The 15,898-nt window shown below is 39.7% G+C and overlaps 1 protein-coding gene across 1 annotated transcript in view; it reads left to right on the forward strand.

The window, feature by feature from the left end:
* Window positions 1-15,898, forward strand: part of LOC103606314 (procollagen C-endopeptidase enhancer 2-like) — a 108,961-nt gene that overhangs the window by 7,162 nt on the left and 85,901 nt on the right. The window contains exon 3 of the mRNA XM_008590931.1: window positions 826-934. Within this exon, the coding sequence (XP_008589153.1) occupies window positions 826-934 (109 nt within the window). The remainder of the gene's footprint in view (window positions 1-825; window positions 935-15,898) is intronic.

A 15,898-nucleotide genomic window follows, 5' to 3' on the forward strand; every position in this document is an offset into this window, starting at 1 on the left:
CCGCTTCACGCCCCCCGCTTCGGGGCGCCCGGGACGCCCAGCGCGCCGCCCGGACCCGGAGCCGCTCCCACCCGCAGGGCTGCCCCGCGCCCCCCGGCTCGGCCTGCCCGATGGCCCCGCAGCTGGCCCGGCCACCACGTGGCGGGGGCTCGATCTGACTTGCGTCCCCTCTCCTCGAATGTGTATAGGGGAGGAGGGAAGCACTCGGGCCCAGATCTGTCACTGCGGTTGACCGCAGTTTTCTTCCCCTGAGAGAGAGGCTCGGCCCAGGGGCGTCAACCGAGGGAAGAACCCGAGGCTCCCCCGGGCTGTGGGACCCGCCTGATGGCCAAGTCTGGCAGCTCCTCTATCACCTCGTCCACATCAGCCTCCCTTTGCAATGGGAGGCTCTGCCAATGGCCAGCGATTGTCAGAAAAGGGGAGGAGAACCAGGCACCTTTCCAAATCTGGGGACTTAATTTTTATATTAACCAATTGCTCATCTGTCTTGAACACCATGCGCCTCACTCAGCCTGGCTCTCACCTCCTCTAGCCGGTTAAATTGAACCAATTACCACTTTTACCACTACGTGGAAGCCTTGATTATACTGTATGTATAATATTGTGTTATGGTGAAGACACATGGCAGCTGCACTGAATGCTTTATCAAGCTATGATTAAAATATTCTAAGAGCTAGCAAGCTTTCAGATCCTTTATATGGTGTAAGCATTTATTAATCAGTATTAGCTTTTATCCATATTAATAAGCTACACCTTTCTGAAGCTGACATTAGATTGTTAGACCACGTTTCAAATTAAGTATCCTTTCCTCCTTTATTTTTGCAGACCTGTTTTCACATGTGGTGGCATTCTTACTGGAGAGTCTGGATTTATTGGCAGCGAAGGTTTTCCTGGAGTGTACCCTCCAAATAGCAAATGTACTTGGAAAATCACAGTAAGCATTTTTCAAAATAGGTATTCTCCTGGAGGTGGGTATTGGAAACAGTGGCAGGCTGCTGCCTTTTCCCTCTGGTGTTAGGATTTGGGTTAAAGGCAAATGCCTGAAATAGTGAAATGTTGGATTTACCTCAACTATTTGAGAGATTTTTATTAATAGATCTACTGGAGTACTGCAGTAGTGATTAGAAAAGGCAAAGATAATGCTTGAAGGAATGAATTCTTAAAGCAGATGTGTTTCTGAAAAGCCAGCCTGACTCTGTTGAGTTTTATGGATTCATAATTAAGGCTCTTTTCAAAGGCCTGTTGTAAAGATCTTTAGAAGTTATTTGTTGCTCATGCCTTGCGTAAATTCCCCGTGGGAAAAAGAAGATCAAAGACAGTGCTTTGACTATGTCATACCCATTAGAAAAAGAAAAAAACAAACAAAAAACCACTAACCCACTTAATGTCCCTGGGTGGAAACCACTGCTTAAGGCAATCTAAGAATAGAAAATAATAATAATAATAATGGGGGGCTGGGGGGGAACTGAAATAGCAAACAAGGGCTAATAAAATGCCCATGCTGGTTAGTAATGGCATAGATTATGCCGAGTCAAGATAAGAAGTCAGATGTGGACACAGTCAGTTTTAAAAAACAGAAGTCTGGATTTAGAGTCAGCTAGATTGAACCATCTTTCCAGTCAGGGACTGTTATCTCTTTAATTTTTCACTGTTGGGAAGTTGTTTGGTAATTGAACAATTGGTTCACTAAGAGCATCATTCAGTCAGATTATGCCTCCTACAGATTATGTTTTAAAAAGTAGGTACCTCTGACTGTGTAAACTAGCACTTACTGTGTACCGGGCACTTACTATGCCAAGTAGTTAACAAGCATAATCTCACTGAATCTTCAAAATCACTCTGTGAGAAATTAATTATTATATCCCCATTTTATAAATTGAGGAAATTGACGTCTAAAACAGTTACAGAAATTGACTTGATTGGTAAGCCCAACTTTATGTAAAGTAAAACCTGTTTTGCAATGAGGCATTCCCACCAAGGTGATCATTTGGCAGACAGATACGAGGTCCCTCTCTGTAATATAAAACTTGGCTCTTATATGTGTTGATGCTCTCCTATAAAATATCAACCATCTGATGAACTGGTACAGATCTCATTATATTATTGTTGCACGTGGGGGCAAGAGAGAGTAAGTCACAGACAATATAGCTTTGAAGTACTGATATTCGCCTAAATGTGAAATAAGGCTGTGAAGCAAACATAAAAGTGACTTGGTTTTCATATGATCGTTGTGTTTCAGTTGTAATTAAATGGCTGTAAGTTTAAAAAGATCCAAGAAAATTCATGGCTGAGAGGCACCATGTGCCTAACAAGTAGAAATTCACGGTTAGCCATACGTATTGGATATTGCTGGACGGTGTTAATATGGCATCAAACTTTGGGGGAAGGTGGTTACCTTGATAAAGGAGGGGTTTGCCTCAGCAGAGGCTGGATTGTCTCGTTTTTATGTGTCGGGGAGGGGAAATAGAACAGATGCTCCATTACTTTTGGGTGTCATGTGGAGGTAGAGCTTGTAGGCTCAGCATTCGGGCTTCCCTAGATTCACGTTCTCCTTCCATTGCTCGTAAACTGTGTGGCCAGGATTTGTCTTCTTTAAGCCTTAGGATTGCTGTAGAGACACAATGAGATGGCTTAAGTGAAGCCCTTCAATTCAGTTCTGAGCGGGGGAAGAAGCTTGATTTATCTGAAGGACAGATCGAGGGGGTCAGTCTAGCTGGAACAGAATGAGCAGAGGGACAGTGGGGAGAGAAGCAGAAGGGTGAGCTGGAAGCCACTGGAGGATCTTAAGTAGAGGAATGAGACTGTCTCATTTTAAAAGATCTTTCTGGCTGCTGCATGGGGATGAGTTGTAGGGAGTTGAATGGAAGCAGGGAGACAATGAGGAAGGTACTGTGGTATCCAGGAGAGAGAAGACGGAGTGGACAGGGTGGTAATAAAGAAGATGAACAAATGTGGTCTTCCGCCTGCAGTGCCTTCTCGGCAGTTCTGCGTGCAGGTAGGGTATAGTGGCGCCAGCTCTGGCCTCTTGCTTGGCCACTGTTCCACACAGGGCTGTGCTCTGCTATGGCCTCATCCGGGGCAGTCTACTTACTAAAGGCTTTCCCAAAGCCAGTGGATTTAGTCCATGTTCCTGCTCCTGCAGTCAGTAAACCAAGCATCAGAGTTCCCATTGGATGACTTAATGTCACTTTTATTAAAACATCACAGAAACCTCTCAAGATGGGAAAGTCTCAGAGTGGCCCTCAAACTTCAGTTGCTACAGCTAGAGAGAAAGATCCTCCCTAATAAGGCTCACCTGCCTCCCATTCCATTCTTCCAAACTGGAGATGTGTCCCAGCAAGGTGCCTTTCACCACAAAATGGTTTTCATTAAACTATAGCTTATCAGTAGGAGAATGGGGAAAGTATGGTTTTAGCATCTGTATGCTTTAAGAAAAGTGAATGTCAGTTGTCACAAACTTTCTAGCCAATTATACTGGATTTCCTGTCATGGAAGTATAGCCTGCAGACTGGAAGTTTATATTTGCCCTTACATTATAGTACTTTAAAAATTTTATACCAATTTCTTGGTTAGCTGCACTGTCCAACACACTGCATTAGTTGTTTAAATTTAAATAAAATTAAATTAACATTCAGTTCCTTAGTCACACTAGCCATATTTCAATTGCTCATTAGACACTTGCAGATAGCGGCTACCATATTGGTCAGTACATAATATGAATATTCCCATTATCACAAAAAGTTCCTTTGGACAGTGCCTGAGGAGGAGGACTTTGGAGGTTAATTTTGCCTGCGTACAGGTCTGCTGAGGACGAAGGTGCGCCATTCTGCCTTGCTGCACTTCTGCTTTGCAAATTCAGAAGCTGATGCTTGTTTTCCCTAGTTGCTGGAGCTGCAACTGGAACTCAAGCCTCTTGACTCAGCTTTATCTTTCTGGCCACCAACCCTTGGTGACCTTAACTAGTCTTAGGTTTTACTAATTAGTTTTGCTAAGTATGTTCTCAAAAATGTAAATAAGAGAGTACATAAGAGAATTTGAGGGTTAGGTACTTTATAATCCATGATGGGGTTGAAGGTTTCCTATAGAAGTTGATTTTGGGGTCTGAAACCTAAGGAGCATCTGCATAAAGTACCCTAGTCCTCATATGTGGAGAGGTGGGCAAGAATTGAGTGTGATTTGAGAGCTAAGGTATGTATATAATCCTTTGGAAAGTGGCGACCAGTCTTCTAAGCAGGGTTGGCAGAACAGCAGGATTGGGGTGACGCAAAAGTCATCCTACTTGATTTAAGGTTGAGAACTAGCAACTCTACCTGAACCAAGCACTGCAGCAAGAACTAAAACTCCAAATGTTGACGTACTACTACCTGGACCCCTGTGTTACAGTGGTCCTCCTGCAGGACAAGATTGTGTGCATTGTAAGACATCTCTGAGATCCTTAAAGGAAATAGGGGAGAGTGGACCATGGTCAACAAGAATGCAGCCAATGTTTTATAGTTCACTATTATATAGGCAAGAAACATTTAGAAGAGCCCAGCAGGCCCATGCAGGTGCTGGAGACACACAGATGACTTCGGAGGCTGTGTGAGCGTGAGGAGCTGTGATGTGTTCACCAGGCTCTGAGTGGAAAGGAAGATAAAGCCCCAGGCACCTTGCATTATACAGACACCACTGGCGGAAAGTTACCATTCCATTAAAAGTTTCATTATAAACTCACTGCAGACTTGAAAAATCACCAATACTTCTGTTCTTTGATCTTTTCATCCATAACTTGTTCATTTATAATTCCCATAGTAGAATACACATTGATGATTTGATACAAATATGTTTTTTTTTTAAAGAAAAATAGACATTAGCAAAATATCTTGTGAGAGCAACTCTATTCAGAGTTTCACTTGGGCTTCGTATAGTATGGATGGCTGAGGGACCAGCTGACCCTTGCATATAGCAACTGCAAATTAGAGGAAACTTGAAACCTAGAACCTTCTGGGAACTCTCCTTGAGCAGGTATACAGGAATTGTTACTTAAAATTGGTTCCCAAACTTAAAACCAAATATTACAACTGAATGTGTAAGGCAGTTGCTGTTATTATCTAACCAAAACACCAGTTGTTGTGCAGAGATCAGTAGAGATACACATTGATGATTTGACACAAATATGTTTTATTTTTTTTAAAGAAAAATAGACATTAGCAAAATAATATCTTGTGAGAGCAACTCTATTCAGAGTTTCACTTGGGCTTCGTATAGTATGGATGGCTGAGGGACCAGCTGACCCTTGCATATAGCAACTGCAAATTAGAGGAAACTTGAAAACTAGAACCTTCTGGGAACTCTCCTTGAGCAGGTATACAGGAATTGTTACTTAAAATTGGTTCCCAAACTTAAAACCAAATATTACAACAGAATGTGTAAGGCAGTTGCTGTTATTATCTAACCAAAACACCAGTTGTTGTGCAGAGATCAGTGAGAATGATGTTCTTCTTAGATTTAAAGCTGGGCATAATTCACAGATCAGTTTTTATAATGAAGAAATCTATGTATGTGATTGTATTGCTATAAATCATTATTGAAAGTACAAGTCTTTTATTTATTATTTATAATCCCCTCTTTATTTCCAGAAAGATTTTAAAGGTACTGAAATGAGCCAGTTGTTTAAGGTTTCAGTTATTGTTTTCAGCATAAATCTGGCTTGGGAAAAATCAGAAAGAATTTGAGCAGTTTAAAATTTGATACTGGAGGTCCACATAGAAAACAACTTTTTGTCCCTTTAACTTTCAAGTAATGATGTGGCAGGGTCTTTTATTTATTATTTATAATCCCCTCTTTATTTCCAGAAAGATTTTAAAGGTACTGAAATGAGCCAATTGTTTAAGGTTTCAGTTATTGTTTTCAGCATAAATCTGGCTTGGGAAAAATCAGAAAGAATTTGAGCAGTTTAAAATTTGATATTGGAGGTCCACATAGAAAACAACTTTTTGTCCCTTTAACTTTCAAGTAATGATGTGGCAGGGTCAGAGAGTCACTGACCTTTGCCAGAAATGGGAGGAGAATTTGGCAATGGGTAGAACCAATCCCACTTAAGCTGAAAGTATGTGGCACATTTTTCCTTGCTCAACTACTTCATGCAGAGGACAAAAGGCATAAATTATCTTATGTAAAAAGATCTTCAGCTTCCCCAGGTAATGCAGTACTGTCATTTTTATAACTACCAATTTCTATCTAGCTGAAATGAAATATACTTGTTGTTATATAAGTCATGGAACTGAAATAATAATGTGTGATTTTTACCATACCTTCAAATATATTGAATTATTTTATTTCATTTGCATCCAATTTTCTGAGGTTGTTGGGACAGGTGTTAGTATGCTCATTTCACGAGTGGGAAAGCGGAGGTCTAAAGAACTTGTATCTCACTTAATATCATCATTCTTGTAAATGGCATGGAAAGACTAGCAGAACATTTTCTGACTCAGTGATATAATTATTCTCTTATGCACTTACTTATCAAATAAATAAAATGTTCATCAACATTTATTGAGCATGTACTATGTAGTAGGCATTGATTGGATTGGGCCCTGTGCTTAGAAAGACAAGGCATACTTTCTGTCCTCAGGGAGTTTATAATCTGGTAGGGAGTAGTTAGACAAGAGAATCAGTAAAGTTATGTGTATAAATTACTTGACACCAACTGTAATTAGTTTTAAGTATTGATAATTTGAAATAAGGCTTATTTACATTTTAAAAAATTATTGAAGGTCTTAGATTATTTAAAATGAGAATAGTTATTGCTCCATGAAAAGAGTAAAAGATGTTATGACTTGCTGTACAACTGTGATACTCTAAGACTTGAGAAATTGTTAGTATCCTTTTTAAGGCTTTGTTTGACTTTATAGGACTATTTTACATGTGCCTTGATATTTCCAAATATGCCTGATAAACAATTATGCAAAGGCATTCCTGTACCATTGCCTTGGGTGTAATTTTCTAACTTATATATGTTAAAGTCATCATACTGAATCCATCCTCCAGAAGCCTGATTGAATTTAAATGGCATTCACATTTGGTTTAAAGAACTAGTAGATTTAAAATGTGATTAGGATTTATGTCTTTGCAGAAACTTTTATATGCCTTTATGAGAATATAAGTCAGTAGTGATGGGCATGGGGTTGTGTGAAAATTGAAACATATAGTAATGTTGTAGTAAGATCAGTGGTAGGTATATAATTTGAGATAACAAATAGTGAATTTCAGTGGGAACTCAACATTTAAGTCAGTTAATTATACTTAAGGGTATGGCAAGGGTTCTAAAATTACTGTAACTATTATTTGCCTGATGTAACCACAGCCTGATAGATAGGGGAATGGAATTTTGGCCTTAAACACATATTTCCTGCACGTAGGATTTAGAATTATATAGAGACTTAAATTCCAGTCTTAACTATAGTTTTTGGTTTTGTTTTTTGTTTAATGTACATAGGCATTTGTTTTACTAGGCTCAGTTATTTCAACTGCCTGAGTACTAATTTAACCCAACGTTGAGTTAATGTTATTTATACCTATGGATGGTAACAATGGGTTAATTAGCAGAGAATGTCTGCATATCCAAGCCTGAGAGCTACATGAATGGGATAAGAGCATTGCAGCTGGGTTTTTTATTTTGTTTTTTAATCAAGAAAGTATAATTCAGAAACTTTATGATTCTTATGGCACATAAATATTCCAATTAGATATCAGTTGATAAGATACTAGAAGAATTAAAAAGTTTTCCATGTTGCCTTAAATCCTTTTGGGAAGCAGAGCAAATATAAATCCTAAATAAGTAAACAAGTAGGTGACGTTTTCCCACTGGGGCCTCAGTCCAATTTTTCTAAATTTGTTTAGTTTTCTGCTTGCTTTTGAGAGCTTCTGTTGCTTGTTTTTTGTTTTCCTTTGCTCTTTCACATGAAAATCAAGTATGTTTTTAATTGATTGAAAACCTGATATTTTGTGAATATGCTTATTTGTACTGCCTGTATTTTTAGTGCTGTGTTCAGGCAGGTGCCCTAGAAAGGGTTTAATGAGTGGAGGAGAAAATGAGAAAACATAAAAGTGAAGCCTTCGTTGGGTGTTTTGTTTTTTTTTTTTTCCTGAAAGGGATTCTCTTTAATAATATTTTCATGACCAAAACCATTATTATTTTCTGAAACATCACTATAATAATAGAAAACAAAGATAACACATTTTCAAAAAGCAGTGTAAATTAAGAAGGCATTTAAGAGAAGTAAAACACCTAGACAGGATTTTAAAGAATAAAACTAGAAAGACTAATGAAATACTTTCACATACTTTGCACACCTCCAGAGTTCAATCATTTATTTATTTTATTATTTATTGTTTTTTCCTTTTTCTTTTTTGGCAGCTGGCCGGTAAGGGGATCCGAACCCTTGACCTTGGTGTTATCACCTATGTGCTCTAACCAAGACAGCTAACTGGCCAGCCCCCTCCCCCAACCCCCAAGTTCAATTTATGATGTGAGATTATGGGCAAATTTGAATTGTTTCATAAATTTGTGAATTTCCTAAAATCTATCGGGTACTGACAATAAAAAAGAGTGGTCTCATTTGTTGGTTGCTTTATTCTGGAGACCAGAGAAACATTTAGAGGGCTCCTAATTCTAAGGGTTTTCTTTTTCCCCACATTGTTCTCCTTAGAGTCAGGAGAAGTGCTCCTGTGGGTAGTCGCTGTCCCATGTTCCCTGCACAGAGAAGTGTTAAGTGTACGATTATTGTTCCTTGAGCCTATGAAAAATATTGTCACTTCCCTCAACTTATACAGTTGCACTTTATAATTTAGCACCTTTATAACAGTGGTAATAGCACTTTGGGGTACTCTTGAATTTCTTACACTAGGAATTTTGGAGAAAAGAAATATTTTCTTCAGATACATTATTTGTTACATCGTGAAAGTGTGCCAAGTCTTTGGAAAACCAATATAAACATCCAAAAATAAATGGAACACCCACAGAGAAGTGGGGAGTTGGATTTAAAGTTGCCCAAAACACAAGCCCCGCCACTAAATATCACCTCTCTTTCACCACCTCACCCCCAACACACTCCTGAGGACTGCATATAATAAAATAGTGTTTTCCAAAATGTGAAGAGAGGGAGAGACCATTGAGTCAGAGATGGGCTTTTACATGGGCCAGACTGACAAAGAGAGACACACGGGGAAGCCAGTGGCAATTTTACTGCTGCTGCTGATGCTCCTAGAAATGAATGATAGGGCTTTGATTGCTAGACACAGACCTTCTAAAATCCTTGGGCTACAGGTGACCTCTGATGAAATTGTAATTCATTAATTTATTAAAACTGTTTGTAAAGTACCTACTATAGATCAGTTCTGGATTGGGCATAGGGACTACGATGACTGGAAAATCACATTCCTAAATGGGACCGGGGGGGAGGGTGAAGAAGCTCTCACTAGTGAGGGCGTTGTCCCAGAAACGAAAAATAGTAGCACAGAGTGACAGAGATCACTGTGGAGGATTGTACACGTAGCATTGCTCAGTGACTAGAAGAACGGGCGTTGGAAAGTCACACTGACATGTTTTCGAATCCCTGTTCAGCCATTTGCCAGGTGTGCGATGAAGTTTCCGGAACTTTATGAAGTTGGTATGCTGGATATAATGGGCAGACCTGCCTTGTAAGGTCGATTTGAGGATTGAAGGAGGTAATAGATGAAAGGGCCTTGGCACAGTGGTTGGCACAGGCAGGCACTGAATAAATGGAGGTGATGTTGATTTTTTTAAACCTCTCTTCCAAGGCTGTAATAAGGCAAGAAAGTGTGGTGTTTGTGTAGGACTTGTCTACAAGCCAATCTGTTTGAAGCTGGGCTGAATAAATGGAGGTGATGTTGATTTTTTTAAACCTCTCTTCCAAGGCTGTAGTAAGGCAAGAAAGTGTGGTGTTTGTGTAGGACTTGTCTACAAGCCAATCTGTTTGAAGCTGGATGTTAATCCCTTTGGGGCATGGCGAGTGCCCATTGGAAATACCCATTCCTGTTCACTATGTTCTTTCTTCATTTAAAATATGATCTTTCATAAGACTTTGTCCACAAAAGTACTTCCAAACCCTCCCTACTTCAACCTGACACCTCCCACCACAGTACCAACTGAGAGCGCCCCTTGACTTTTGAAACTAAGGTGTATAGAAGCAGAGAAAGGATTGTCAGAAATTGCAAATAATTTTCTATCTTTAGAGATGGAGACTTTATCAATAGAGTAGGTCCCTCTGGCTATACAAATTAAGTAAACAATGTATTCATTTACTCCTAACAGAGACACACTATGATACAGTGGTTAAAAGTGTAGTTTCTAAGAGTGTAGTTTCTGGAGCCAAACTGCCTAGGTTCAAATACCAGCTCCACCACCGTGGTGGTGTCTCCAAAAATGACCCCCCAGTAACCACACGTCCTGGTGTTCATGCCTTTTTCTAGTATGCCCCATCATTGAATCTGTGCTGGCCCTGTGAAACAAACAGAATGAGGCAGAAGTGAGACTGCATGACTTCTGGGAATGGGGAAAAAGAAGTCTTGCAGCTTCTGCCTTACTCTATTAAAACATGAACCCTGGGGGAAGCTAGCTGCCATGTAAGGACCACCTTGCTATGAAGAAGCCCAAGCTAGCCATGTAGAGAGGTTTTGTGGAAAGAAAGAGATGCTCAGTCAGTCCCCAGCGGTTCCAGTCTTCCCAGCTGAGATGCCTGACATGTGAGTGAAGAAGTTATCTTGGAGGACCAGCCCAGGTAAGCCTTCAGATGACTCAAGCCCCCACTGCTAACTGATATTAATTGCATGAGAGAATTCAAGCTAGAACCATCCAGCTCATACCAGTGCACCCACAGAACTGTAAGAAATAAGAGTGCATTGTTGTTTTAAGCCACTAAATTTTGGAGTGGTTTGTTATGCAGCAGTAGATTACCAAAACAATTACTCACTGGCTGTATGACCTTGGGCTTGTAACTTAACTTCTCTGTCCCTCAGTTTCCTCATCTATAAAATGTGGGTGATAATACTCTCTACTTCATACGAGAGCTTTGGGAATTAGATTAGTTATTGCGTGTATGGCATTAAGAACAGTGCCTAGCATGTGGTAAACACTAATTATTATTCATTCGTGGAATATTTATGAAATATTGCACATTTATTATATGTCAGTCTCTGTTTTATATTCTGGGAATACAGCATTGAAGGTTCCTGCACTAATGGCGCTGACATTCTAGAAGGGGAGAGAAACAATGAATTAGACAGGTACGGGATGGGAACTGTTACCAGGAAGACAGTGAAGCTGGCTGATGTAATGGAGACTGACACCGAGAGGTAATGTTTGAGCTGAAAACTGAGTGATGCAATATGTCTCCCCATTGATGGTTCTCGGAGAAATTAGGAGGTTAGTACTACTCTGAGTGCAGATGACTCAGTATGTGGCAGTAAGCAAAGTCCCTGAGGCTTCTTGTCCATCATGTTTATGAATGGGAAGGCCTTGTTCAGGGATGCAGGTTAGCTTCTGCAGTGAGGGGGTAGTGTTGGTTTGTTTCTTTGCTTCTTTGCTTCTTTATGTTTGGTTTGTTTGGTTTTCGACCGTTGAGAGATGCTGTGGAGGTGTGGAGAGGGGAGGCGCCAAAGGGTCTGTTTTTGTGGTTGATGTTGCCATAGGTTCCTGCTGACACTGTGGGGCAGAGTTGGGAGGAAGCTGTTTTCATCACCTCCTTTCACAACTCTCTGCAGCCTTTGGGGATGGAGATCTTAGGAGCATCAGGAAAGAGCAGCCTCGAAACAGAGACTTCCTCTTCATGGGTCCATTCAGGGGACTTTGAGGGCACGTCCATGGGCAGGGACATTTTGTTTATACAATCATCTGTTGATGGACACTTGGGTTGTTTCTACCTTTTGGCTATTTTGAACATTTTGAATAATGCTGCCATCAACATTGGTGCTTTTAATTCCTTTGGGTATATACTTAAGAATGGAATTGCTGGATCATATGGTAATTCTTTGTTTAGCCTTTTGAGAAAGTGCCAAATTGTTTTCTAGAAGTAAAAGAGAAAAGACGTGGTAAACACTATCACTAGGAAGCCAGATTGCTTTGTGGGCCTATGTAGATGTCCCCTGGAGATACCCCAAAACAACTGCCATTTGGGGAGGGAGCTGGCACAGTCGTCAAGCTGATGGGAGTTGTGCTTTAGTGAACATGTATTGTTTGGGGATACATAAGTATGTGATAAAACAAGTCTTTTTCTTCTAAAGCAAGGAAATTACGAGGAGCCAGGCAGCTACTCCAAGAGATGCCCACTATGCTTATTTTCATTATTATATTATAGTTTTATTGAACTTGTTTTATTATTTCCCATAAATCTTAGATATATATATTTATCCCTATAAATCTTAGCTATGCATATATTGTTTTATTTATAAATCTTAATTGCAACATCAGAAAATAACAAAACTATATTTAAAAAATAAAAATAAATCATAGAATTATTAAGTCAGAAAGGAATCACTAGGCAGTCTTCTTGATCAGCTTTCTATCCCCCAGGGCTGGCTAGACGTCTACTTCCTTTGTTTTCCCATAGACTCCAGGTATCATTATTGCAGTATTGATCACACAGTATTATAATCATCTGTTTACTGATCTGTCTCCCCTACTAAATTATAAAGCTCTTGAGGACAATGCCCTTGTTTTAGTTGTTCATTCTCCTAGTAGCTACATGGAATAGTAGTTGAGTGAAAGGATGAATCTATGAATGAATGGATTAACTAGTCCATCCATCTGCTTCTAGGCACAGGAGCTATAAATCTCTGCAGAAGTGTCTATTTATTCCCAAAGGCCTCTGGAGAAAGGAGACTTATTCTATAAATTTTCATATTCTGTAGAACTCTGCAGAGGAAAGAGATACTCTCTTCCTGTGTGCTCCCCTGCTGGATCTCTATTTGAGTTCCACCCCTTGGGTTTATGCATCCTCAGTCATCACATAATTGTGCTGGGTGACCACCAGTCAGTGTAATAACAGCAGCAACGTGAGCAAAGTAGCGTGCCATTTGGATTTAATGTCAGTTTCTGTATATTTACTTTCCAGTATAGGTGGACATTCCAGATGCATCATGAAGTGAAGCTCTTATGTGCTTACTTTATTTACATTCCTGGGTGACCACCAGTCAGTGTAATAACAGCAGCAACGTGAGCAAAGTAGCGTGCCATTTGGATTTATTGTCAGTTTCTGTATATTTACTTTCCAGTGTAGGTGGACATTCCAGATGCATCATGAAGTGAAGCTCTTATGTGCTTACTTTATTTACATTCCACTACCCAGCTGAAGTATAAATGTATATTATACTTCTTGTATATACAAGAGTACAGTGCTGCAATATTAATGTTGACTTTGAAAAATATGTTAATTTTGTGTATTTTATTATGTATTTTATTTTAACCATTTTGGGTTGAACTCAAAAATAACAGGGAAATAGATTAAGAGTTAATATGAATTAAGAGAGTATATTATATTAGCTAGTTAACTTTAGGAAAAACATTCGTTAATTTTGTGTATTTTATTATGTATTTTATTTTAACCATTTTGGGTTGAACTCAAAAATAACAGGGAAATAGACTAAGAGTTAATATGAATTAAGAGAGTATATTATATTAGCTAGTTAACTTTAGGAAAAACATTCTTTTCAAGTCAACAAATACTTATGAAAATGTAAGTAATATAAGGTTGGATGATAGAGATCAGATTATATCATAATTCCAACATTTGTACAATGATTTGTTGAACTAGCATTTATAATATTAAATAGAATTACCTTTATTACTGTATCTAAATTTTAGATATTTCATTCCATTTAGACCATACATTTTTTGGAAAAAAGAACTTTTGGGGAGCAATTCTTCACACCTTGTGAGGACGAATTAACAATAAAATTTGTCATCCTGTTGATGACGATGCTTGGCTCTGGCTAAGTCATGATTTTCACACTTGCCCAGGACACGGGCATTCAGCAATCCTGGAGTAAATGTGTGAGGGAAATGGACATGGTAACTTTGTGTTACAGAACCATGCAACAGGAAGCAGATTTTTTTTTTTCTACTTTAGGGTTATTTTTTTAGCTATGATGAAGACAGAAGTTGGAGCACCTATTATGGATGCAACGAGGAAGGATGTTGATATGGGTATCGATGAAACTCTTCAACCCAATTCATGCTACAAGTACAATCAAGTGTAACAGGGAAGACGGGGCTGGAGCAGCTCCAGCAGGAGAGGTCAGTGTTCCGTTGTCAACATGTTAAACTGAGGTGTATATTGGACCCCCAAGTGATGAAGTCACAGCAGAGTGTCATCCCACATATGACCTTCCCAGCAGAGAGCAGGCAGCAGGTAGCAACGTGCTTCCTATCCTTGAATGGGTGCTTCAGGAAGTAACAAAAAAAACGTGATCAAATGTCAGGTAGTGAGTTCAGCAGGCAGTTCAGGGAGCCGGTGGCTTGTGCCGCTGTGTCGAGGTGTGCTGGCTGCCGAAGGCAAGGGCGCTCATGCAGGATTTTGAAGGGAAAAGTGGTGTATAGTAAATGCCTGGCTGCACTCACTGGCAGTGTCAATAAAGACACTTCTTCTCTTTCAGATGGTCTGCTCTGGTGTATCACAGCAATATATCCTATTTCTTGCCTCGCCTGAATCTATTATTTAGAGCCAAAATGTCACTATTTTACATTGGAAATAAGGGATTGGTGTCTTTTGAGATTGAACTGTGACAAAGGGTTTGGTTACTGAGAGTTTGGAGTATCCCTAGCCCTCGCTGTTTTTCTCCACTCTTCAGAGAAATAAGTCAGTGGCTAATTGTTGGGCATATTTTCAAACCACACCCAAATGCTGCAGCAAAACACCAGAAGTACTTCCAAAAGCTAAATGTTATCATAGATAGATAGAATCAGGAATCCATTCCTGGGATTTCTCAAATTGAAACTGTCAGCTTTCCAGAACTTGAGTGTGATACGTCCACCAGCCTAACATTTTACAGAACTCTGGAGTTTGTAGTGAGGAATCACTCCATTACTTCTGGGTCCCGAACTATCTGGTGCAGCCAGCCAACACGTGCAGCCACTACTGACAGCCTATTACTCTGAGTTAGGATTTTCTAACTTGTAAACATAGAGAATAAAAACCTAACTCCCTTTGAGACTATTACCAAATGGATTGGCATACATTAAAATCATCCCTGTTGTCTTGTGAAAATAGTATTAATTTTAAGAGAATATGGTTAATTTAGTTTTAGACTTTTAAAAACAGGCCTAACATTGATAGACTGTACATACTACCAATATCCATGTATTAGTCTGTTTCTGTTGCTTGTAACAAAATACGTGGAACTGGGTACTTTGTAAAAAAACAAAATTTATTACTTACAGTTTCAGAGGCTGGGAAGTCCAAAGTCCAGGGAAGACTTATGACAAGGGCCTTCTGTGGTGGTGGCTTTACAGCAACGTGAGAATCTCACATGGCAGAAGATGGCAGAGCAGAGAGAGAGAGAGACTCTTGTGCTCTTCTTTTAAAGTCCTTAGAACCACATCCCTGGCAACCATCATTCATCCATTCACTATGGTATGATCCTATAATCTAATCACCTCTTCAAGGCCCCACCTTTCAATTACCATAATAGGATTTCCCGCCCTCAACAGTTACAGTGGGGATTAAGCTTCTAATACATGAACTTTGAGGGACACCAGTCAATTCATAGCAATCCGTTTAGTGGTTCTTGGAGGCCAAAAGTTTGAGGAACACTGTCCTAACAGTGCTCTCTCTTTTTTTTTTTTCCTTTTTGTCTTTTTTCATGTCCGGCAACGGATCGCAACCCTCAGTGTCGCGCCCGT

This window comes from Galeopterus variegatus, unplaced genomic scaffold, assembly GCF_000696425.1.
Source record: "Galeopterus variegatus unplaced genomic scaffold, G_variegatus-3.0.2 Scaffold6471, whole genome shotgun sequence".
Taxonomy (NCBI): domain Eukaryota; kingdom Metazoa; phylum Chordata; class Mammalia; order Dermoptera; family Cynocephalidae; genus Galeopterus; species Galeopterus variegatus.